General features: G+C 52.8%; 2 protein-coding genes across 18 annotated transcripts in view; both read left to right on the forward strand.

Annotated features, from left to right (window-relative positions):
• The first annotated feature begins 1,609 nt into the window (after window positions 1-1,609).
• The window catches only part of CAMK2G (calcium/calmodulin dependent protein kinase II gamma), a 53,905-nt gene continuing 33,067 nt past the window's right edge, over window positions 1,610-22,447 (forward strand). For 14 of the 17 annotated variants that reach the window (XM_036827865.1, XM_036827871.1, XM_036827867.1 and 11 more), the window contains exons 1-3: window positions 3,153-3,234; window positions 14,238-14,297; window positions 21,586-21,638. In XM_036827865.1, the coding sequence (XP_036683760.1) occupies window positions 21,595-21,638 (44 nt within the window). In that variant the 5' untranslated portion in view covers window positions 3,153-3,234; window positions 14,238-14,297; window positions 21,586-21,594. Of the gene's footprint in view, window positions 1,760-3,139; window positions 3,235-14,237; window positions 14,298-21,585; window positions 21,639-22,447 lie in introns of those variants that run through there. The other 3 variants (XM_036827874.1, XM_036827878.1, XM_036827881.1) reach the window with 3 other exon arrangements.
• On the forward strand, window positions 1,627-21,169 carry LOC118882321 (calcium/calmodulin-dependent protein kinase type II subunit gamma-like). Its single transcript, XM_036827882.1, has 4 exons — window positions 1,627-1,759; window positions 3,140-3,234; window positions 14,238-14,297; window positions 17,240-21,169. Exons 1-4 carry the CDS (start codon window positions 1,695-1,697, stop codon window positions 17,251-17,253), a joined length of 234 nt encoding a protein of 77 aa, XP_036683777.1. The 5' UTR covers window positions 1,627-1,694; the 3' UTR covers window positions 17,254-21,169.

Below are 22,447 nucleotides of genomic sequence, written 5' to 3' on the forward strand. Positions count from 1 at the left end.
GGCAGTCTGGTTCTCAAACCAGCTCCATGGGCTGTTGGGTAAGGAAAGGAGAGGAACCCTCCCTGGGAGCTTTGCTCCACCCACCCTCTCAGGGAGGTGGTCTGGGAGGCTGGGACGCCTCTCAGCCTCTCAGCTGCCTTCTCCGGGCGAGCCAGCCTGCTGACAATGGAGGCCCAACTCCCAGTGGGCGTCCTGCTGTAATCAAGACTGAGCTGCAGCAGTTGGCTGAGCTCCGCCCTGCCCAGGAGGGGCTGGCCTCTGACTTGGGGTACAGCTGCCCGGGCAGGTCAGGAACCTGCCCAGCCTGTTTCTCCTCCGCCGAGACAGTTGTGTGCCTCCGTCCTACCATCCTCTGACAGTGGAGACAGGAGCCAGGGCCCCAAGGAGTCCCTTCATTCCACAGATATTTACTAAGTGGGGCTGAGTAAAGAGTGGTGAACAAAGGAGGCAGAAGCCCTGCCCTGTTACAATTTAGTGGGAAGGCAAATATTAAACAGATAGCTAACACTCTTCTATTTAGGTACCAGGTACTGTTCTAAGTGCTCTACGTGGTTTAGTCCATTTAATACTCAAAACTCTGTGAGGTAGTTAGTTACTATTACTCTTCCCAGTTTTCAGATAAGGTAACTGAAGCACAGACAAACTAAGTGATTTGCCGGATGTCACACAGCTGGTCAGTGAGTTGCCCAGAAATCCAAGTCAGGCAGTCTGACCCCGAGCTCACTCTTAAGACAGCCATGCTCTTGCTCTACTGCCTCTCATACCAGTAAAAATATCATTACACAATGTGATGAGTGCCATAAAATAAAATAAAGGGTGCCTGCAAGAAAATGGGGCTATTTTTTTCTTCCTTCCACTTGCTCTTCTAGCCCACACCACACAAAGCCTTTTCTAAATGGTTCCCATTTCATCCCTTTCTTTGCTGGCCGGAGAGAGAACATTCTCTCATCTCTAAGGTTGGAGTGCAGGAAGGCAGAGTTCCACCTGCATCCTTCGTCCTGGCCTGGTCTCCCTGAACAAACCGTGCCTGAAGGGTTTTATCTAATAATGGCCCTGATGCTTACACAAGTCTAGACTGTCAGCTTCCCGAGGGAAGGCTGCTGAGAGCTGGCTCTGCACAGACTGGGGGCGTCTCCCGAGTGTGCAGTGTGACACGGGCTTTTTGACCTTGGCCCTCTCTCCACATCGTGTGCGCCGGACTCGAGTGTGGAGCTTCACCAGAAAACTCGGTGGTCCAGACCCCTACACACTCCCAACACACACACACACTCGCACGCACGTTCTGAGCACTTGTAGGGTCCGCCCTGAGACAAGCCCACAGGTCGCGAACCTTTCAGCTCCCTCCAGGCGGCCCGGGGCTGAGACCACCCCCCCCCCACACACACTCACCCTTCCCTCCCCCGAGCGCTCGACCCAGCCCAGGCGGCTCCCTGGGCGGGGCGGGGCCGGCGGCGGGAGGCCCGTCCCCGGGGCGGGGGGGGGCCGGGCCGGGGGGGGGGGGGGTGCCGGCGGGGCTGGGGGCGGGGCTGGCGGGCGGCGCGGGGGTGTCCCTCCCTCCCTCGCTCTCCCCGGTAAAGTCTCGCGGTGCTGCCGGGCTCAGCCCCGTCTCCTCCTCTTGCTCCCTCGGCCGGGCGGTGGTGACTGTGCACCGACGTCGGCGCGGGCTGCACCGCCGCGTCCGCCCGCCCGCCAGCATGGCCACCACCGCCACCTGCACCCGCTTCACCGACGACTACCAGCTCTTCGAGGAGCTCGGCAAGTACGGCTCGCCCGCCGCCCGCCGGGGCTCCCCCACCCTGCCCCCGCCGCCCGGGCGCTATGCGGCTCCTCGCCCCGCCCCCCGGCCCTGCACCAGCCGCTGCAGCGCCCCCTCGGCCCGCCCCACCCCCAGCCTTTCCCGCCAGCCGCCTCCGGGGGCCCCGTCTCCCCCAGCTCCCTGCCCCTCAGCGCCCTCCGCGCCCTGCAGCAGCTGCCCGAGCTGCTGCACCCCGCGCTGCCGCGGGGACTGCAACCCCTGAAGAGCTCCTGGGCGCCCCCCAGCCCCGCCCCTCCTGCAGCCTTCAGGCGCCCCCCATCCCGACCCCACCTGCCCGCTGCCTCCTTCCCACTCAGTTCAGGAGCTCATTCAGCATCCCGTCCTATGTCCCACGCGGCTGGCACTCAGGACCCTCCCCGGCCCTGCAGCTCCAACCCCGCTGCGGTCCCCGGGTGTGGGGGGATGTTTGGTACCCGGCCCCGCCCCCGGCTAGTGCAGCTTCCAGGATCCCAGCCCCACTGCTGGGCAGTGCTGCAGCACCCCCGTCCCCTCCCCCCATCCCTGCAGCGGTCCCGGGAGCCGCGCGCCGCAGCCGCAGCATCCCCCTCCCCTCCGCACTAAGCAGGCCGCTGCAGCAGCCCCAGCCCCCCCACCCCCACCCCCACCCCCACCCGCGGCGGCGAGCCCGGCCACTGCAGCCCCCGCCCTGCCCGCCCCCCTAGATGTTTCCAGAGCTGGAGAGTGCGAGCTCCCGTGGGGGACTGGGCGGGGGGGGGTGGTGGTGGGGGGGTGCGGACCTAGAGGGAAATATCATGGGAAAGGGGAGCTGTTGATGTCTGAGACCCACAACTGGATCCTCTCTTTCCTTGCTGTCAGTTGAGCCAGGTTACAGTGGGATGAAGCCGGGTGAGGGGGATTTGAGCCTCACTTTCCTCACCTTCCCCCATGGTTGAGGGAGATTTCTCTCTCAGGGGATTATACCCTCTTTCTAATCTCTCCTCCTACCCCCAACTATTCCTGCTGAGAAAAGGGCAGGGTCTCTTGCCTTCTCCGTGTCCTCTAGGCCGGGACTGCAGGGCTGTCCGTGAGATGCAGCAGGTGTGTGTTTTAAGCATCTGCCACCAGCTTGACGCACAGCCTGAGGTCAGGGCTGTTGCTTTGCCCAGAACTAGATGTGGGTGTGGGAGTAGGGTGGTCCTCCACCCACATCTGTTGAGTGTCCTGCCGAGGCCACATCCTTCGGCCCCATGTTGGATGGTGATAGGTACTACGCTGGTGTGTGTGTGTGATTTTGACTGAAGGTCTAGTGATGGGAGCATCACTGTCCTCAGACCTGAAGTGTGTTTGCTCCGTTTCCCAGTTCTTTCCCCCTTCTCCCTCCAGGGGTGCTTTCTCTGTGGTCCGCAGGTGTGTGAAGAAAACCTCCACGCAGGAGTATGCAGCCAAAATCATCAATACCAAGAAGTTATCTGCCCGGGGTGAGTATTCCCCATCTTGGTCTCTCCCAAGGGTGCCTCCAAGGGCTATGGATTCTTCTGAAGATGCTCCAGGAGTTGGGGATTGTGCGTTTTAGCACTTGGAGAAGCATTGGGATTTCAGGGTGGGTGGACTTTGAAACCAGGCAAGGAATTGTATGGGGAACAGGTAGAAAAGAATGAAGATGTAAGAGATGTAGGTTGCTGCTGGGAGGAGTAGTCTGTGAAGGCTCAGGGGAGTTTGGTTTTTATGGAGGTGGAGGATATGGGGAGTGGTGGGTGGCTAGCTCTTCATTTGGGTCATTTGGAGTCTGTGTTTGGGGCAGTGGTAACCACTCCAGGCCTGTCCGAGTCCCTGTGCCCCAGTGGGGACTTAAGATGAAAATGCAGTAAGTGAACAGCTCTGACAAATCCAGCCTCCCCCTGCCCAGCAGGCGGCAGAACAGACTCCCAAGGGAAGGAAATCTGTAAACATCAGGGGAGGCTGCTACTGGCGAGGGCTTCTCAGGAACAAATCCTGCCAGATGAACTTGATTGCTTTTTTGATCAAATTACAAAGTTGGTGGTGCAGCAACAGCAGATGCAGTCTGTCCTGGGTGGAGGCTGATGCCTCATGGTCTGGAAATCTCAATGGCCTGGTCGGAGTGGGAGCAGCTTGGCCTCGGGATCTGAGAATTGTGAAGACCCAGGACTGGGGGCCTAACTTGTGAGATCCTTCCAAGTACCTGAGGCCAGGAGGGTCAGGCCCTGTCTCTCACACCTTGAATCTACACTCCCTGCACCTTGTATTGGGTGCTTGCCAAACTCACCTCATCTGATAGGTATAGACCCAACAATGTGTGAAGTGCTTTGTGGAAAACAGTGTGTGTGTAGTATGGAGGTATGTGGATGGGTCAGGTCATCGAGAGCTGCAGGGTGTAGCACCAAGACAAAGGTTATGAGACTCATAGAAAGGAATTAAGACTAGGCAATAGGATGCGATAAATATATTAGGAGCCAGGACAGATGCCCTGGAGAAGATGTGGGCCATGGCTAGTAATGACCTGGGCGTCTCTGGGGTAAGAGATGTAATAGATGTCCCTAAGCATTGGAGAAGCTATAAAATGACAGTGGGCTTCTGTCATGTCAGTTATTCTGGGACCTGTTTAGCAGGGCTGTGTCTGCCTCCTGGCTGGGAGGGCCCCTCTCCATCCCCACAAGCAGGGATTGTCTTGCTGTCTCCCTCCCAGCCCCTGTCTCTTGCTGTTCCTCTACATTGGCTATTAAGTTGACTTATTTGTTTGTTTTCTTTCTCTCTGGGTACCTTGAGTCGGAGGCGATGGTTGCCATAGAGATATGTGGGCAGTCAGATGCCCTCCTTCCATGGGGAGGCGGGACAATGCGGTGGGCTGGACTCTTTGGCAGACATCCTCTGGCCAAGGATGCAGGGCGCAGGCAGGGATGACGGTTTGAGAATGGATACCTCCCCGTGCCCACACAGCATAGCCCTGGTGCATCAGAAATGGGGCTGGTGTCTGGTGTCTCCAGTTAATGATGCAATGCTTTGCTTTCCTCATCGCACCACTGTCCTCTGACCCAGGGGTGAGGGAGGGAGAGAGAGAGACAGCTGGGAGCTGAACTCTGGGATGAGGGTAGCTGGTGTGGTGACTTTGTGGAGCTGCCTGCCTTGGGCCATCATTTTCTACTCCTTCCCTACCCACCTGAACTTCCCTAACCTATGTGATCATGTCCCTTTCAGTCCTCACCTTCTTTCAACCTTGGTCCCATCTTTCCCAGCTGATATCTTTCTTTCCCTGCCCATATGGGATGAGGTTTCATTTCTTTTCTCCTCAAGAAGATTCTTGTGTAAGATCATATGCTTTAGGCAGCAACTCCCCCTCTCTCGAGATGGTTATGCCAAAACTGGGGCTCTGCTGTGTGGCCTGTGTGCCAGGTTAACTCTGGGACAGAGGCCTGGTCCTGGCTGATAGGCGCAGATGCCAACAGAGAGTTCAGGAATATGTAAGTGCCCGTACTGTTTGGAGGTTGAGAGTGGGAGGGTGTTGTCTTGGAGATGGAGGGAGCCATCCAGGGGCTGTGCTGTAGGTGTGGGCGTGGGGGGTGTGAGCTCCTGGGGAGGGTTGGGCCAGTGCCCACTAGGCTGGTGCCCATGGGGTTAGGGAGTGAAGGCCGTGGCTTCCCTGCAGCCTCTCAGTTTACGCTGTATATTTTATAAAGGTGCAGCGGCTGGGGCTGGGTTTCACTCGTCGCTGTCTGTCTGTCTGGGCTCCACAGGTGTTGGATTTTCTGTGTCTGGGAATGTGGTGGGCCCACCAGGGTCATCCATGAGGGTCTGAAGGAGCTTGCTGTGTTTGCTGAGTCTCTCTGCCTGTTATCTTTCTTGTTTGTGATCCTCTGTGCTGCCGAGTGAAAAAGAGCGTATCGGGCCGGTTCTCCTTGGCATCCATGGTAAGGTGGCCCAGGAGGCATGGGGAGAGATCACCTGGTCTTCTGGGGGGTCAGCCTCTGGATGGGGAATCCTTCTTTTGCTCTGTTGTTTCTTGTCATGGTGGCCTCGGGGGCCCACGGTGGTGGCTGTGCGACAAGGTAGGGAGTCCACGTGGCTGAGCCTTGAGCGCTGATGTTGTCTGCGGGCCTGTCCACGTAGAGTCACTGAAAGTCACATAACGTCACTCCATTTGCTTTGGAACAGCAGTAGGTGTAGAGTTGGGGCTCTTAAGGGAGCCGGTGGTTCCAAGCTTAGCTCTCAGCTAGGCTGCAGGAGGCATTTAAAATAGGCTTGGATGCAGAGCTAGTGGGCCAGGTGATGGCAATGATAAGTCGTTATTTTAAGATTTAAGAGCACCCCCTCCCCCAGAAGCCTGAGCCCTTATGTCTTTTTTTATTTTTAAATCTTCATATTCTCTTCTTATCTTTATTCATATGCATATAGATTTTCACCTCGTGGAGCATAACATTTTATATCCCACTCTCTTGCTTATATCCAAAGCATTTCCCATATTGCTACAGTTGAAGGGCAAATGGTCCTTTCTTTTCTCTACATAGTTTAGGATTTATCTTTGGAGCAGTTCAGGTCATAAGAAACTTCTCTATTTGGACCATTTATCTGAATTCCGATTGCTTTCACCATGATGGGATACTTAGCCTTACTAAGAGGTGCTATCGGAAACAATATTATGAAATCTGTTAGAGCACTTGCTTTGTTTATTTATTTATTTAATCTGTATACCCCATGTGAAGACATTTCTGTTGAAGCTAAATGTAAGCAAAAGCTTTCCCCTTCCTCAGGACCTGGGAGGTAAAGGTAGGAACCATATCTGTTTCTTTTACTTTGGTGTGGGTGGGGCCGGATACATATTGATACAGCAAAGTGCCTGAGACATATTGAGCCTCCTATACTTGTTGAGTGAATGGACTGTGTAACCAGCCTGGTTGCCTTTTGGCTTTGGCGCTCAGGAAACTCATAGCCAAGTTGCTGGATCCCTTGTACCCTGGTGCTGGCTTGGGTTCCCCCTTTCTCATCCATGGAGCCAGGCTGTAGGCCTGACACAGCTGTAGGGGGGACAGATGAGGTTAAAGACCTGTGCTTGGAGAATAAAGCAGGTGGGAGATATAGGAAGACAGTGCAGCTTATCATCTTCCTTCCGTGTCATAAACGGCCTTATAGGGCAATGTTGGGACTTCCTCTAAGCAGCAATTTTCAATTTTAGTGTACAAGAGGATCACCTTGAAGACTGGTTAAAAATGCACATTCCTGGGCTCTGTCCACAGAGATTCTGCTTCAGGTCTGGGGTGGAGCCTCAGAATCGACATTTTTAACAAGTGCCTTAGTGAATTTCATGCAGGTAGACCCTGAGCCACACTTCAAGAAATGCCGTCTAAAGTCAGCGACAGCTGTGACAGTTGCTGTTGCCATGCTCTCTGAGATTTACCAGACACACCTTAGCCCAGCCTTCTCCAGGTGGTGTCTTGGCCGGTATGTGGCCATCTGTGTACGTGGGCTGTTCTGTGATTAGAGGCCTGCTTCTGAGCCCCCAGATTGGGGTGCCAGTTCGTGTCCAAGGCTGTGGCAAGCTGAGGGGCTGGAGTTGTGGCATGTTGGCCACCAGAAGGGCAAAGGCTGTCCCTTTCTGGGTCCAGCTGGCCCTGAGGAGTGAAATAGGATCCCCCTGGGTGGTGCCAGCTAAAAGTCTCCACCCCCTTAGTGTTGGCCTGAGTAGCCCCCATGACATTTGTGTCCCCTGTGGTATCTCCAAGTGAGACTTTCCTGTTAAGGATGAAGAGAGAGGAGGGTGATACAGCAATGAGGGAGGGGCAGAAGAAAGAGAAATCTATGCAGCATGGGAACGCTGGGACTCTGAGACTTGAGGAAGCATTTAAGGAGATTAGATATTAGATCCAAAACCGTGCTTTTCTCCTGAGGATAAAACAGACCAATTTCTGTTGACAGAGAAATGGGCATCCTGTATATAAGTGAAGGAGCTCCTCTGACCCTTCCCCCTGGGTAGATGAGGAAGCAGCCTGGAGGCCCCTTCTTTGTGCTAAGGGCCAGTTTCATCACACAGTCATGCTTTGAGCTGTGCGACTTAGCTCACACAACACTGGCCGGCCTGCCTCCCTGCCCTCCCACCCCTTCCCCGAGTGACTTGGGGTGCTGGCATCATAGGGTGGAGATGGAGGTTGGAAGGTGGCCCCATCCTGTAGGGGAAGCCCTGCTGCTTGCTTCTTCCTGCTGCTTGCTCTGGTCCCTTGTTAGGAGCTGTGCTCCAAGCTTTGAGGCTGTGCTGAAACCCTAGAGGTGAGTGGCTGACCCCGTTCTCTGCTGAGGCTGGAGACAGGGAAGGGGAGGAGTGGGTGTGACAGGCTTCTGCCCCATCTCTGTGCTTGCTGCTCTCTGGACAGCCTTGGCGGGCTGACGTGGGCCTGATCCCCTGGGTGCCAAAAGGGTGGTGACAGGAAGAAATGGGCACTTAGCACCTTCTGAGTGCCTCTCGGCAGAGGCCCTTTGTCTTCTGCCCCTGGCCAGCCAGATCTGTCCCACAGCCAGTGGGGAAACCAAGACACAAAAGATTGGTTTGTTTTGAGATGTAGGCATGCCAGTGATTTTGCCAGTGCTCAGATCCCAGCATCCTTAAGCAGTATGGACTTCACTTACCCTTTGACTCTTCCCTTTAAAATACATATTCTGGATATTTTGTCCCTGTGATAAATCCTGGTATATCACCCCCGCACCCCTCCATCTAGGCCCAGAGCTCTAAGCCCAGTGGAGCAAATCCCTCCTCGCTGCTGGCTAGGTCTTGCTGTCATCTGTAACCACCTCTGTGGGTAGAGACCGCTCTACGATGGGGATATTTCCAGCCACTTCCCCCCAGCACCACCTCTACTTCCTGGGCTCTATCAGCAGCAGCAGCTTCCCATCTGCTCCCCTCTTTTCTCCTCCCTCTCTTTCCCCTCCCCCTGCTTGCTGCTGCCCTGGGAGGAGCTATTTTTAGGGGCTGCTTCCTGGGATGTTTTACTTGGGGCTGGTTACCATGAAGGAAATGTCACCAAAACAGTGGGCAAAGGCTGCAGGCACCCAGAGCCCTGCCAGGGGCATGGAGAACTCAGCGGCTGACCCTGTTCTGGCCCTTGAGAGTGTCCAGAGGCAGAGCCTTGCCTTCTTGGGGCTTGCTAGTGACCCCATGGGGATTCTCTCTGTCCAAGCTGGTTTGGGAGACTTTCACTATGGGGCACTTCTTGGTGCCTCCCTCCTTTTCCTCCTTAGTTAAAGCTTCTCTTGTCTTAAGATTCAGAGACCAAAGTAGGGCTCAGGTCTTTGTGTCGCCCAGTTAAAACTGCTCGAGTTAGGACTGAAGAGAAGGGGGGGACACCAGGTTAAAGGACAGAGCCCCAGGGGTTCACGTGGGCACATTTCAGGCTCCGTCTCACTGTATTCACAACCCTCAGCTAGTCCCCGGGTGTATGGGTGTGAAGGAATTAGAAGCTGTGGCCCCTGCTCTTACATGATACACGGACTTTGCTCTTAACTGGGCACTTTGCACCTTTAGAGTGAGATTCAAAGAGGAAGGGATGTGGCATCACAATGGCAGGGTAAGGTCAATGAGACTGTGGCTTGGGATTCCCACTAGTCAGTGCCCAAGGCCAGGGGCTGTTTATAAGCAGCTGGGGAATGTGGATTATGACACCAAATCCCTATGCTGCCCTTGTTTATACTCCTCGGAGCGATATCTCCGGGGGGCCTGGAGGGGGGGGCACTTGGAAGAGCAACAAGAGGAGAGACCCACATCGAGCATCTGAACTCGATAGGCTCTGGGAAGCTTTTCCTAACCCATGTTGGGGCCACAGGCACAGACCTTTGAAATACCCTTTGAGAAGTCAAGAGTGTCATTGAGGTTGGAACCTGGGGAGAGTCCCCATAGCCAGAGCAGGGCTCTGTGTCCTTTCCCACTTACAGTGGGTTGTATGTTTAGATGGCAGCAGGATCTTAGTTGAAGCTGGTGGTGGCATTCGTGGTTTTAGAGAAATGTCACTAAATCAGCCAGCGTGTCTCTGCAGGGCTGTGGAGAATCTGACCGGCCCTCCCTGGGCCCCGATCCTGTTGGGGAAGGAAAGTGAATTTGGAGTGGGCATCTCCCCTGGGGTCCTAAGGGAGAGGTGTTTCTGCCGCCCCTTTGTCACGCACCGTCTCCTCACTGTCTGCTTCCTCTTTTCTGCATCTGGTCACTCCTTGCTGCCCTTCTTGTCAAGGGTATTCGGCCTTTGTGGTGCCCTGAACCAAGTCTTGAAGCGCTTGGGCAGAAAGCGGGAGAGGTGAGGCCTCCAGGGATCCTTGTGTCCCAGGGCCTGGCTCTGCCCTGGGTGGGCTGTTAGGAAAGCCTGAAGCGGGATCTTGATAACGGCCGCTTCTGCTTTCTGCTCCTGTTGCCACCTCTGCTCTTGAGGGGAAATCCTTGCAGAGGGCTATGGTTGGAGCTGGGCTGAAGGCCGGCAGGGGTGGGTCTCTCCATGGCAGTAGCGCACAGGCAGGCAGGAAGTGGCCCTGTGCAAAAGCGGGAAGTGGCCGTTGTCAAACAGGAAGGGGGGGCTGGGCCGTGTGAGGGGGTGGGGATGAGCCCAGTTGAAAGGTGGGTGGGAAGAGGGTCAGCCTTGGAAGGTCTGGGCTATTCCCTAGGAACGGCAAGCTCAGTGGTCACTGGAAGGAGGGGGCTGTCAAGGGAGAAGGCTGCCTTTGTGACAAGAGGCTAGGTGTGTTATCACCTTGGGATGCCAAGCCAGGACCTGGACCTACCACTGTGGACCAGGCCAGTACAGTGGCCTCACCCCTTTTGGGGCTGGGGATGCGAGTTTACAGGACAGACCTTGCATCTGGAAAAGATGCTCTGCAAACCTTACTTGTTCCTCAAACACCACTGCTGCTGGGGTGGAGCCCTTTGCTTTCTCCCAGACATGGAGCAGCCCTGGAGGGGACAACAGGACCGGAAGTGAGGGGGGAAAGGGACAAGAGACGATAGCTGGAGAGGTGGGGTTCTGGCTGGCTGTGTGAGGAGTAAGGAGGCAGGGAGAACGTGGTAAGCAGAAACCACACGGCTCATTGAGCAGAGCTTCGGGATGGCAGGGCGCCACATCCAGCAAGGCTGAGGCCGAGGAAGACCAGGGATCCCACGGGCAGCGGCATTTCCTGGGCTGTCCTCTGTCTGATGAGCCCCTGTTGTTAACCTTCCCCTGTAGGCTCTAGACACAGGCGGGCCCCCCCCAAACAGGAGGCTCTGATGGAGCCAGGTCGGAGGGCTCAGTTGCTGTGCTGTGGACCCCATGACTGCCCAGGCTGAGGGAGAGTGGGCCCGACTCTCTCGTGTCTCTGGTGATGGCCATGGGCACAAGCCCAGCCTGGGAGGTCTCATCCGTCTTACCACTGGGCCCTTGGAAAGGAGGCTCTCCCTGTGTGCCAGGCACTGTGCTGAGCGTTTACCCAAATACATCATTTAATCCACGGATATCGCTGCCTCCATTTTAGAAGCAAAGAAACTTTTTCCCAAGCTATGTGCCTGGCTCACTCTCTCACCTCCTTCAGGTTCTAATCAAACGTCCCCTCCTTGCTGAGGTGTTCCCTGACCACCTATTTTAAGTGTCCACTCTTGCGCTTCCCTGCTTTATTTTTCTCCATTGCACTTACCACGGCATCTAACGTACCATCCAGTTGTTACTGTCTGTCCCTCCCCACCCCCAGCTCCTCTAGGATATCAGCTCGATGAGGGTGGGGATTATTATCTCTTTTGTTCACTGCCATATCCCCAGCATCTGGAACAGTGCCTGTCACATAGTAGGCCTCAATAAATATTTTCTGAGTGAATGAATGAGGCTCAGATGGGTTTAATAACTCACCCAAAGTGGTGGCTCTGGGACTCAGTCTGGGGCTCTCTGACTCGAAAGCTGATGTGTTAATGGCCAGACTCCATGACTAAGGATCAGAGCAAGGACCAAGACGCAGCCCGAGGTTCAGAGGAGACACGGGCCTTGGGCAGAATGTGGGGCTCAGCTCCTTGGAGTTAGGGTCGAACTAAGTGACTATCTAGGACCCTCTGGATCCTGGGCAGCTCCTTCAAGGAGCTGGGAGTGTGACTCTGTGTCTCTCCTCTTCCTACTCTGAGTCACTGATAAAGCTAGAGCACCCGTATTTTTAGTGCTTTTGCTGTTGTGGAACTGTAACTATTAGCCAGTAAGAGTCTTAAGGGAGGCGATAAACATTAATCTTCTGGACCTTCCCCTCAGCTGCCACCTCCGCATGGCAAGATACTGTTCTCCTGCACCTGCCCAGGCAGCCAAGCCCGAGAGTTGGGGGTTGGAGGGTGTGAGGTGAGTGGTCAGAGAGAGGGCTGGTGGGACTTCAGCTTTAGGGTGACTAGCTTGGTACCGCCATCCCACGTCCAGGGATGGGGAGGAAGGTAGGGTCGCCCTGACATCCTCTGGCCAGATCTGGAAGAAGCAAGCCCCCCTGCCACCAGGCAGGGCTAGTGCTGCTTCCTCAACTGCCTACCTTCTGAAGGTCCCTGGCCCTGAGGGATCCCAGGCAGTGTGGGGTTACCTGGAGTTCTCCTGGCTGCATCCTGGTCAGTGGTCATACTGAACTCGAGGAAGGCCTGACCCAGATCTTTGGACAGCTGGGATGGATTAGCTAGGCAGCAGAAACTAATCTCTGCCTGTCCCCACGTCCTTCTTCCACAAAGCAGAGCTGTCCCTAGAGGGAAAGTTTAGGACAAAGCTGAGGGTGGTTGGTGAAACAATAAATATGAATTCCTTCTCATCTATAATCCGTACGTTATCTCAGGCAGGCCTGGGCCTGAAATCACAGTTCTATCCCTTTCCTGCTGTAGGATCTCGGGCAAGTTATTTAACTTCTCCGGGCCTGTTTTATCATCTGTGAAATGGGATAATTAATGCACCTGCCTGGTAAGATGGTTGTGAGGGTTGTGAGGGTCATGGGAGGCTTTACAGAGACTCTTTGCTATTTAGGTAGAGGTGGGATGGGCAGAAGCCCCTACCAAGGGAGGCGGGAATTGCTTGGCAGCTATGGATGGGAAAGTATCTGCCTGGACCTGGAGAAGTTGAGGTGAACTGGACTATGCCCCCCAAAGCCTGGAGTCTTTACTTGATACTCTCACTTTTCTTTATCTTGTCATTACATCATAGCAATGGAGAAAGAGGGCTCTAGGCTCGGACCACCTGCATCCACTGCCTGTCTGTGGGACCTTGGCCAGGTTACTTGAAACTTTTAAGCCTCAGTTTCCTCCTTTACAATGTAATGGAGCTAATCAGATCCTCCACTTCACAGGGTTTCTGTGAGGATGAAATAAGATAATCCGTGCCTCTGCCTGGCATATAGTAAATGCTTCGTAAATAGTAGTTTTTACTACTACTGTCAATGTTATTGACAAACCGTTATTAAGCCTCTGATATGGAAGGAACTCTAGGAAGCATCACGCAGAGAGGTCCCACCCTTTGAAGAGCTTGTGACCGAAAGATTTAATGTATGATTTAATGTGTGATGTGAGAATTATAAGAGGTGCTGTGGGAGACGGGGGTGGGTCATGGGGAGAGAAGTCATAGACTACCAGGAGGAACAGGGAAGACTCTGTGAAGCAGGTGACTTTGGCAGGATTCCAGCAAGTAGAGATGTGGGGGTAGAGTAGGCAGGGCTTCTAGGCCACCTTGCTTTGAGTAGTAGCAGCCTCTCTTTCTACTTCCTGGATCTCTGCCTTCCTGGGGAAGGAACTGACCAACACAGCTTGCTTAGATTTGTGGGCTCTTGGATTCTGGTCATTTCACCAAAACAGAGTAACCCCAGAGCCTGAGTGCCAAGAGGTCAGAGCTCTCAGCAGTGGACAGCCAAGAGGATCCTGGGGAGAAGCAGAATTTCTGCAAAACAGGCATCATAATACTACCAACCTCACAGCATTGTTCTGAGACTAAATTAAAATATGTATCTGCCTGGTGTAGAAGTAAGCTCTCAATAAATGTTAGCTAGTATTATTATTTTTTTCAAATCATCACCATCTTCATTGTCAGCATCATTATGTTTCAGGGTTGCCATGAAGACTGCATTAGAGAATATATGCAGCACTCTTAGCACAATATCTGGTCTTGTAGTAGGTGTTCAATAAAACTTAGCCATTATTATTAGTATTTCCAACAAGGAAGAGATTCTGGACACACTGGCCCAGTGAAATCCCTGCTGTGGTGGAAAGAGCACTACAGTTTTAGTTAAAGACCTGGATTCATATCCTGGCTCTGCCACTCACTAACTTGGGAAGCTTTCCTAAGGCACTTCTTCATCAGGAAAAGGTTGTCATTAATACTTGTCTCCAGAATTGCCGTGACCTGCTCTATTAATTCAGCAAATTGTAAAAAGGGCATAGTTGGTGCCTAAGAATTGAAAGCATATGAATAGCCAGGTGGCCACAAATAGAATGGATGTTTGATGGCTTTTGTTTTCTCTCTTCTGCTCTTAGATCACCAGAAACTAGAACGTGAGGCCCGGATATGCCGACTTTTGAAGCATCCAAACATTGGTAAGTGCCCTTATATAGAGCATTTCTTGGGCATTTTGTGGAAGTTGGAGAGAACAGAAATCCACTGTTTTTGTGTAGGGAACCACTTCCGTCCCTGGGCCTTTGCCTGGTGTCTTTTTTTGCCCAAGCAGGATAGCAGCCATATATTGCTCAGAATTCTGGGGTGTTCTAGTTCAGAGACCTGAGTGTCTCCATCCCTGTGGTGCCATCTCAGGGCTGGGAGTGAGGTATCAGAATATGTTTCAGACTCGCTTTCTTCCCCTCTCCTTCCATCTGTGGGCTGAGGTCCAGGTCCTCGGCGTGTGAGGCTCTGGGCTAGTAGCCTGCCAGCATCCCTCACCAGGGGCCTTCCATGGCCATCATAAAAGGGTCCGGATTTTGTTTCTGGACTTGAAAAAGTTTTGTTCCTGTTGCGGTGTCGTGCACACTCTGGGGGTTTCCATGGTGCTCCCGTTTGTATTCCCCGGAGCCGGGAAAGCAAGCTGCCCACCCGCCTGGCTTCTCTGGAGATGGGATGGCAGGAGCCACTCGGATGGAGAAGGAGAAAAATAAGAGGATTTCTCCCTGCTCCCACCCTGACATGCGGGACAGGAGCACATTGTTGGTTGTTCTAAAGCCGAGGAGGTTTGCCTGCCACAGCCCACTCCAGCTCCGTTTTACATTGTTCAGCTGAAGTAGTCTTTGCCAAAAACGCTGGCCCCAATTCGGTGCTTCTTGCAGAGGGAACAGAAACTGGGCTGGCTGCAGTGTCTGAGCAGAAGCCCCGGGCTTGACTTGAGGCAGAGCAGGGAGCATCTCCTAGGTTTTCCCTGAAAGCTGTGATCATCACAAAGGACAACACGTTTTCTGCGCTCCTCAGGCACAGCCTCAATATCGGGGCTCCCACAGTGCCCTGGAGGCCTCCCACTCCGCTGGGTTGGCAGCTGGGGCTGTAAGGCGACTTGCCGAAGCTCGATGCTTCCTCCAGAGGTACTCAGCCTCCGGCTTCCCAGATCTCGGGCTGGAGTGCTCACCGGGAGCTATTAGGTAGGAGAGTGAGGTCGTACTCCAGCCCAAGGGGAGAGGAGCTGTGAGGTAACCAGAACTGCAGCCGTGCAGGGCTTTATAGATGGCAATCAGCAGCTTGGATTACACCCGAAGCAGATTGGCATCGCTGGTGCTCAGCTCTGCCTGGTGCAGTCTTCCACGGAGCCAGCACCTCTCAGCCCACAATTCCTGGGTTTGGAACTACCGGAGCTCTCTGAAGTTAGACCCTCACCTGCAAACAGGACGGTGGGGACCGAAGTGTTGCCTTAGGTAGAAGAGAAATGATGAGAGGAGCAGCTAAAACAGCAGTCACAGACTCAGGCGTGTTTTGTTTGGCCGGCCCAGTGGTTTAAAAATATTTGTATTGTTTGCCAGTATTTTAAAACGAGATTTCACATTTTGAAAAAAATTCTATTTCCCAATCTTTCAAATCAGAAGGTTTGGCTCTGCTGAGCCCACATCCATATGTGGCCGGAATCAGCTGGGGCTGGGCAGTGGCTGCCCCTTTAGCCCGCTGGCCACTGTGTTTGCTGTTATCTCACATTTGTACTGCCTACCTGGTCCCTCTAGGCTTTGTGAGCTTGTGACCTCTGACCTAGCAGTTCCAGAGCAGGAGAAAAAAAGAATGTGGGTGACTAAAGCCATCCACGAGCACAGAAGCATTTTGGTGTTCCAGTCCCGGGTCTCAGGGTCTGCGGACAGCAACTTCATTTCCTTATGTCCCAGGTGACCAACTCGTAGAGCAATGATGAATTGTCCTCCTGGAGGGAGGAGAACAAGGTGTGGGGTAGATGATGCAGGAAGCAGAACCATGTCTGCGTTACCTGTGACACAGGCATGGTTGACCACAGCAGGGTCAGGGTAGGATGAAGACAATCGAGAATCAACCGGCAAGTACAAAACTCGGATTCTAGCTGAATAATGCCCGAGCCTTCTTTTTATGTTTTCCTTTAAATTAGATATATACTTTTCGACCTTTTAGACTTTACTTGGTTTGGTAGCCCTCCCGCTTTTTGTTCTTTTTAATCACCTGCCCCCAGCTCAGAATTAAGGCAGGTGGAGTGACCATCTACCCCAGCCATCTGCTCTGTTCGGGAGGGAGCAGGACCCAGGGAAGGCCAGGCAAGGCACACTCCCTTTGTCAGCATCTGATCGCCTAGAACTGTGCTTCTGTTTCACGACTGCTCCCAGATCCTGAGCGTGTTGGTCTGAGGCCCTATTTTGGGGTCAAGGGCAGGGAGAGGGAAGGGTGAGTCAGGACCATGTCCTGGCAGAGCAGGCTAGCCAGGCTATCTGGTGTCCAGTGGGAACCAGGACTCCTGAAGATGTGGGGGAGCTGCAGGTCCAGGAGGCGGGGTTGCCATGGAGCCGGACCTGGCTTGTGGCAGAAGAGGAGACAGTTTTGTCCCCTTAATTCAGTATTCCTCTCCTCTCTCCGCTGCTCCGTCCTTCAGAGCTGTGGCCCTTTTGGCTCTAGCCTCTAACTCCGTCCCTCAGGGATACAAGTGGACCAGCCCAAGAGTGGTGCAGAACTGAGGAAGCTGAGAGCAGAGAGCATATGGTCCACCTCTGGTTATTGTCAGACTCTTAGGCACTTGAATTCAGAAGGGTATTTGGTACAAGGAGCCAGGCTCCCCCAGTTTTTTTCCCTGATAGATATTCTGCCCCAGGAGTTGAAAGCCTGTTGGAAGAGTGAACCCTAATGTAAGCCATGGACTCTGGGCGATAATGATGTGTCAGTGTAGGCTCCTCAGCTGTAGCAAATGCACTGCTCCGGTGGGGATGTTGATGGTGGAGGACACTGTGCGTGTGTGGGGACAGGGGGTAGGTGGGAGCTCTCTGTACTTTACTCTCAGTTTTGCTATGAACCCAAAATCGCTCTAAAAGGTAAAGTCTACTTTTTTTTTTTTTTAAAGCCTGTTGGTTCTGAGGCATCCTGCAGGACCTAAAACAGCCCTGGGAGAGTGGCCAGAGGCGTGGAGTTGAGAGGAGGAAACGGCAGTAGTGCTAATCATCTAAAGTCTGAATGAAGTGTCTTCTACCTGTGCCCTGCTTGCTCCCTGCTCTAAATTCCTCTAATGAATAGACTCTGTCTTCCTTCGTGCTGAGCTGCCCCAGCAGTTTCATCACAGTCTAGCATTGTGGTTTAGAGCAGCACTTCTCAAACTTTCATGTGCTCGTGAATCACTTAGGGATTGTGTTAAAATTGAGACTCTGATTCAGTAGGTCTGGGGTGGACCTGAGCTTCCTCACATCTCCTGGTGATGCTCACGCTGCTGATTCATGGACTGCACGTGGAGAAGCAAAGGTCTGTGGCTTTAGAGTCAAGTCCTCTAGGTTTGAATCTGGGATTTGCTGGTTAGCTGTGACCTCCGGCACATGGTTTCACCCACCTGTGCCTCCGTTTTGTCATCTGTGCCTCTTCATGGAGTTGTTTTGAGAAGGTTCAGCAAGCAAAGGAGGCCTAGGAAATAAATGGAAATGATGAAAATGGAGATTCCAGCTCCCAGAAGTGATCCCTTCTAGACTCCCAGACCCAACTCAGTTCGCAAGTTATTCAAGCCTGGCTGCGTTTTACCTTGGGCCCAGGGCCCATACAGCTAATAGTAAGTGTAGCAAAAGCAGTTGTAAAGAAAGAAGGAAACTGGATCATAACTGAGCAGCTCCCAAATCCCTGCCCACCTGCTTCTGGAGGACAGCGTTCATCCCTCACCAGCCCATGGGATGACAGGACCTCCTTCCCACTGTGTTATTTCCATGGACATGAACAGTGATACTTTGTCAGTGCTTTTTTGACCAAAGTTTGTTAGTTAAAATGTGGCGTACTGTTGGGTGGTTTTTAAAGAATTGGAAACAGCCACAAAATTTGCGTTGTGGCTTTGTCAGTACTTGAAGGTATGAGACATCGAGTGTTTTTTTTTGGCCTGTTCTTCCTTCCACAGTTTGTAAAGAACAATAATTAGGTTTATCACTGTAATGCAGTAAATGCTTCATACTCCTTTTCCAGATCTTCCTGTCTAGAGTTGGTCTGGTCCTCCTTGGCCTTCGTACCCTCTCATGACTGTGGAATGGCCTGGGTGTCGGATTTTTTTTTTCCGCATGCATCCGTAGCATCCTTTACTTCTCCCTGACAGCCCTCAGCACAGTACTGCTTGGTTATGCATTTGTGTAAGTGCTTCTTTAAAGCCCGTCTTCCCCGATCCCCCAGAGGCTGCGCAGTGGCAGAGCTGTGTTTCCCTTGTTCACAGCTGTGTCCGTGGCATGTACAGTCACGCCTGCTTCAGGGAGGTGCCGAATGGACACTGTTGAGTGAATCAGAATGGCCAGGGCTAGTGGGGACAGGTTGGAGCTCCTTTGCCTAAGAGGATGGAGAAAGTGACTCCTTGGCAGGCAGTTCCACAAAATCAGGGATCTTGCTGTCAGTTTGCTTTGTCCTCAAGTCTCAGCTCTGCCACTCAGTATAACTTTGGGTGAGTTTCTCTTGGAGCCACCGTTTCCTGTCCTGTTAGATGGAGGTGATAGAAGTACCTACCCGACAGAGCTAATGCAAGGGTTCAGTCAAATAACATGTGTAAAAGCACTTGGCACAATGCCAAGCACATTGAAACAGCTGAACTAAGAGTTAGGTATTGTAATTTGGATCATTATTATCAAGAATCTGCTAGGTTGGCAGTTAGAGTGGTGCATTCAAGTTTCTCGTCTTGTTCTCAGTCCCCTGTTAATTTTCTTTACAAATGGAAAAAAAAAAAGATAGCAGTCTTGCTCAGCGATGGAGCCTTGCACACCTGTCCCTCCTTGTCTTGGCGGTGCCATGCTCTGAGACACACATCAAAGCCGTTCTCTGGGCTGGGTGGCCTGGGAGGATTAGTCTTCCTTTGCTGCTCTGCTCTTCTGATTCCCCTCCCAGCTTCCTCCCACCTGGGCTCCGTGTGTGGCCTTCCTGGAGAAGGGCAAGTTCCAATGACTCCCTGTCTGGGCAGAGGCATGGGTGCCTGCCCTTTTTGCCCTGTTCTCAGCCCTGCTGTGCTGGGTTCGGGGGGTGGGTCTGGGGGCAGGGATCCTGGGGAGGCAGGGCCAGGAGGCAGGACTCCCCTGGGAGTGGCTGTTAGCATCGTACCTGCTGCCCTGTTAGTGCATCATCCTGCTGCTGTTAGTCACCTCCCTAATGAAGCTGGTCTTTAGCTTCTGGGACAGCTGATTTCCAGGGGATTATTTGTATTACACACTTTAATGCTTTTTAGTAGCAAATTTTTAATTAAATGGGAAGTCCTCTTGGAAGCAAGGTAGCAGCAGCTGCAGCAGGACTCAGCGTGAGACACCAACTCCCGCCAGAGACCCACAAGTGAGGAGGGAGGGTGGCAGGGCTTTAGGGGAGCTCGCTTGAGCGTGCCTGGCTCAGTTAGGGTGGAAGGGAGGCAGGGGTCTGGCTATAGCTCCTTCCTTCTGTCCCCCACAGGCCTAGAGAAGTATGAGCTTATGTGCCCGAGTATAGGAGAGAATCATTTGAGGAGGAGGGGTTTTAGAAGTACCACTTGCCTTTGATCCCATTGGTAAATTGCAGAAATACTGAGTTCTGGTGGAATTTTGGGTTGAGTAACCAGATCAGATCTAATAAGGTTGGCAATATGAAGCATAAACAATTGTCAGGCCCTGGTTCTAGCCCTGGCAGGCCTGAGTCCTCATTTGTCAAGTGAGGAAAACCACAGGGCTCTAGTGATGGCTGAGTGCCTGTATTTTACATTCGGCTGATCTTGCTTTGGTGGGAAGGGTATGTAGGAAAGTGCCTCAGCCCTGATGAAACGCTCTCACACTGGAAACGGTAGTTGTCATTTGAGCTGGTTGGGGCCAGACATGGAAGAGACACTGTGATTTCTTTGTATCCAAGAACTTCACTGGTTGGTTTGGTGTCAGGCCATTCCTGAAGTGCTCTGCAAGGTGCTCCTGGAACTGCTGAGGGATGGAGTGAATGTCAAACAGAAGAAGCCCTTTGGAACATAGGCTCCCCATCAAGAGAGTGCAGGTGAGGGAAGGGACAGGAGCAGCTAGGATGGTTGGCCAAAACACAGTTGTGTTTGCATTAGAATGATGCTCAAGGGTTGGCATTTAACCCTGAGGTGGCTTTGTGGGCACAGGCTTGAAGAGGAGACCTCAGAAGACATTTAGGTTGAGCTTTTGCCCACGAGCTCTGGAGGTGGGGAGGGAGGAAGGGATTCTGCTCGCCAGCCTTTTCTTGCAGCCTTTACTGCAGCTCATGCAGTAGCCTCTCGGAGCCGTCTTGATGCTGTTGTAGGCACATTCGTGAGTGGTTTCTCTCCGGGCTCCATTGCTTTGTTGCCTGGGTGTGTGGGCTTACTCCACATTCTTATAGGAAACAGTGATATGGACCAGTCTTGGAGTCAGAAAGAGCTGAGTTCACATTTGGACCCACTACATCTTTGGCCTTTGGCAAGAAACTGTATGTCCCTGAGCGTCCAGTGTCCTCATCTGTGGAATGGGGAGTAATACTTATCTCGGGGTGGTGGTCATCAGGAATAATAAACTCCTTGAAGGCCAGTTACTATTGTCCTTCCTAAATCCCGCATCTACCACAGGGTCCAACACACAGTAGTCACTCAGTAATGCTTGTAGCATAAGTAATGTACGCAAAGAGCCTAACACAAGGCCTGGCACGTCGTGAGCACTTAATAAATTGGTCATTGTTGTCATCGCCTGACTCTGTGTGTTGCCTTCCGTGCGCACCATCTGTCATCCTCCCTCCACGCGCCTCCCTGCTGGGCTCTGCCTTTCCCACTTCTTCCCCTCCCTCTAATTCTTCTGTCCCCATTTACTCCAGGCTCTCAGGCTCTCCCATCTTGTCGTTCTCTGTCCCCCTGCAGTCTGTGTCCCTCGGTGCTGCTCGCTTTGCGTTGCACCCTCACATGTCATATCCCAGGACTACCTTCTCTGGGACCAGCCCCTCTGGGAAGAAGGTTCTTGCTTTTCTCCGTCCTGTCTTTACTTCTTAGCCACAAAGCTTCTGTCTCTCGCCTACATTGTAGGCAGTCTGAGGTGGCGACCAGAGCGCTGGACCTGGGGTCTGTCTGATCGTCTCTGCTTTGTGGCCATGTTGCCTTGGACTGGGGCTGCTGGGCGTCTGCCCATTCTCAGGAGAGAGCCTGTGGGGCTGGCAGGACGGGGCAGGGCTGGGGTGGCCAAGGAGGAGAGGAGTAGGATTTCCAGGTTTTCTCTCTGTTAATCTCTGTCCCCATCTCCTCTCTTGCAGTACGCCTCCATGACAGTATTTCTGAAGAAGGGTTTCACTACTCGTGTTGACCTGTAAGTGCCGCTTTCTGACGGGATGTGGGGCCTTTCCCTCCAGCCGGCTCAAGAGGAAGGCTTGGATGAAAAAAGGCCTCTTAAAACTGGGTCTTCAGCCACTGCAGAGGGTCCCCCTCCTTTGCCCGCGGAGAGGGGTTTGATTTGAACTTCTCTGGTAATGGGCAGGTTACCGAGGGTCTCCTGCTCAGTATCTCCCCGGGCTCTGAACCCCGGGATGGCATTGCTCTTGCATTTCTGTTCAGCAGCACACCTTGTGCAGATGCTTTTTCTTGTTTCTTGGTGTGGTTGTCCTTAGTGAAGAAGTAGAACATAGGTCTTTGCATGACCTTAAAAATTCTGGGAAATTGAAGGTACCTTTTATTAGTCATAAACTAGGCTCCCATTGGTCTCTCCTCCACTTCGGTTATGGTTTAATTTCTTAAAAGTGGCTCTTCACCTCCTAGAAATGCCTCTTTGGTATTTTCCGGGTTGGGTCTCTGTGTCCTTGGTCTCATTATTCTTCAACTTCAGTGGTAGGTCTGTCATTCTTGGGCAGCTGAATCTTCATATTCATATTGGTCTCAAATAAAGCTATGGACTGTTTGAGTAGGTTGATTATTTTTCTCTTAGATGCCTGTATATTCATCTTTACCAGAGTATTAGCTAATCTATAGGTTACAGAAACAGAAATGTGCAGGGGGAAGGGAGGGCCCATGTTGTCCCAAGAAGAAGCTCCATGTCATTGAAGGATTGGCGTGCTCTGGGCTCTCAGACAAACTGCATGTAGAGCTGACACTTCTCTAAAGCTGTTGTACAGTGTGACCTGT

The sequence above is a fragment of the Balaenoptera musculus genome, chromosome 16 (assembly GCF_009873245.2).
Source record: "Balaenoptera musculus isolate JJ_BM4_2016_0621 chromosome 16, mBalMus1.pri.v3, whole genome shotgun sequence".
NCBI classification, from domain to species: Eukaryota; Metazoa; Chordata; class Mammalia; order Artiodactyla; family Balaenopteridae; genus Balaenoptera; species Balaenoptera musculus.

Excerpts from the sequence above, each read along its gene's own strand:
- LOC118882321 (XM_036827882.1), top strand. The coding sequence starts at position 1,695 with ATGGCCACCACCGCCACCTGCACCCGCTTCACCGACGACTACCAGCTC. Across the intron at positions 1,760-3,139 it reads CTCTTCGAGGAGCTCGGCAA|GGGTGCTTTCTCTGTGGTCC; the intron begins GTACGGCTCGCC and ends TTCTCCCTCCAG. Across the intron at positions 3,235-14,237 it reads CAAGAAGTTATCTGCCCGGG|ATCACCAGAAACTAGAACGT; the intron begins GTGAGTATTCCC and ends TTCTGCTCTTAG.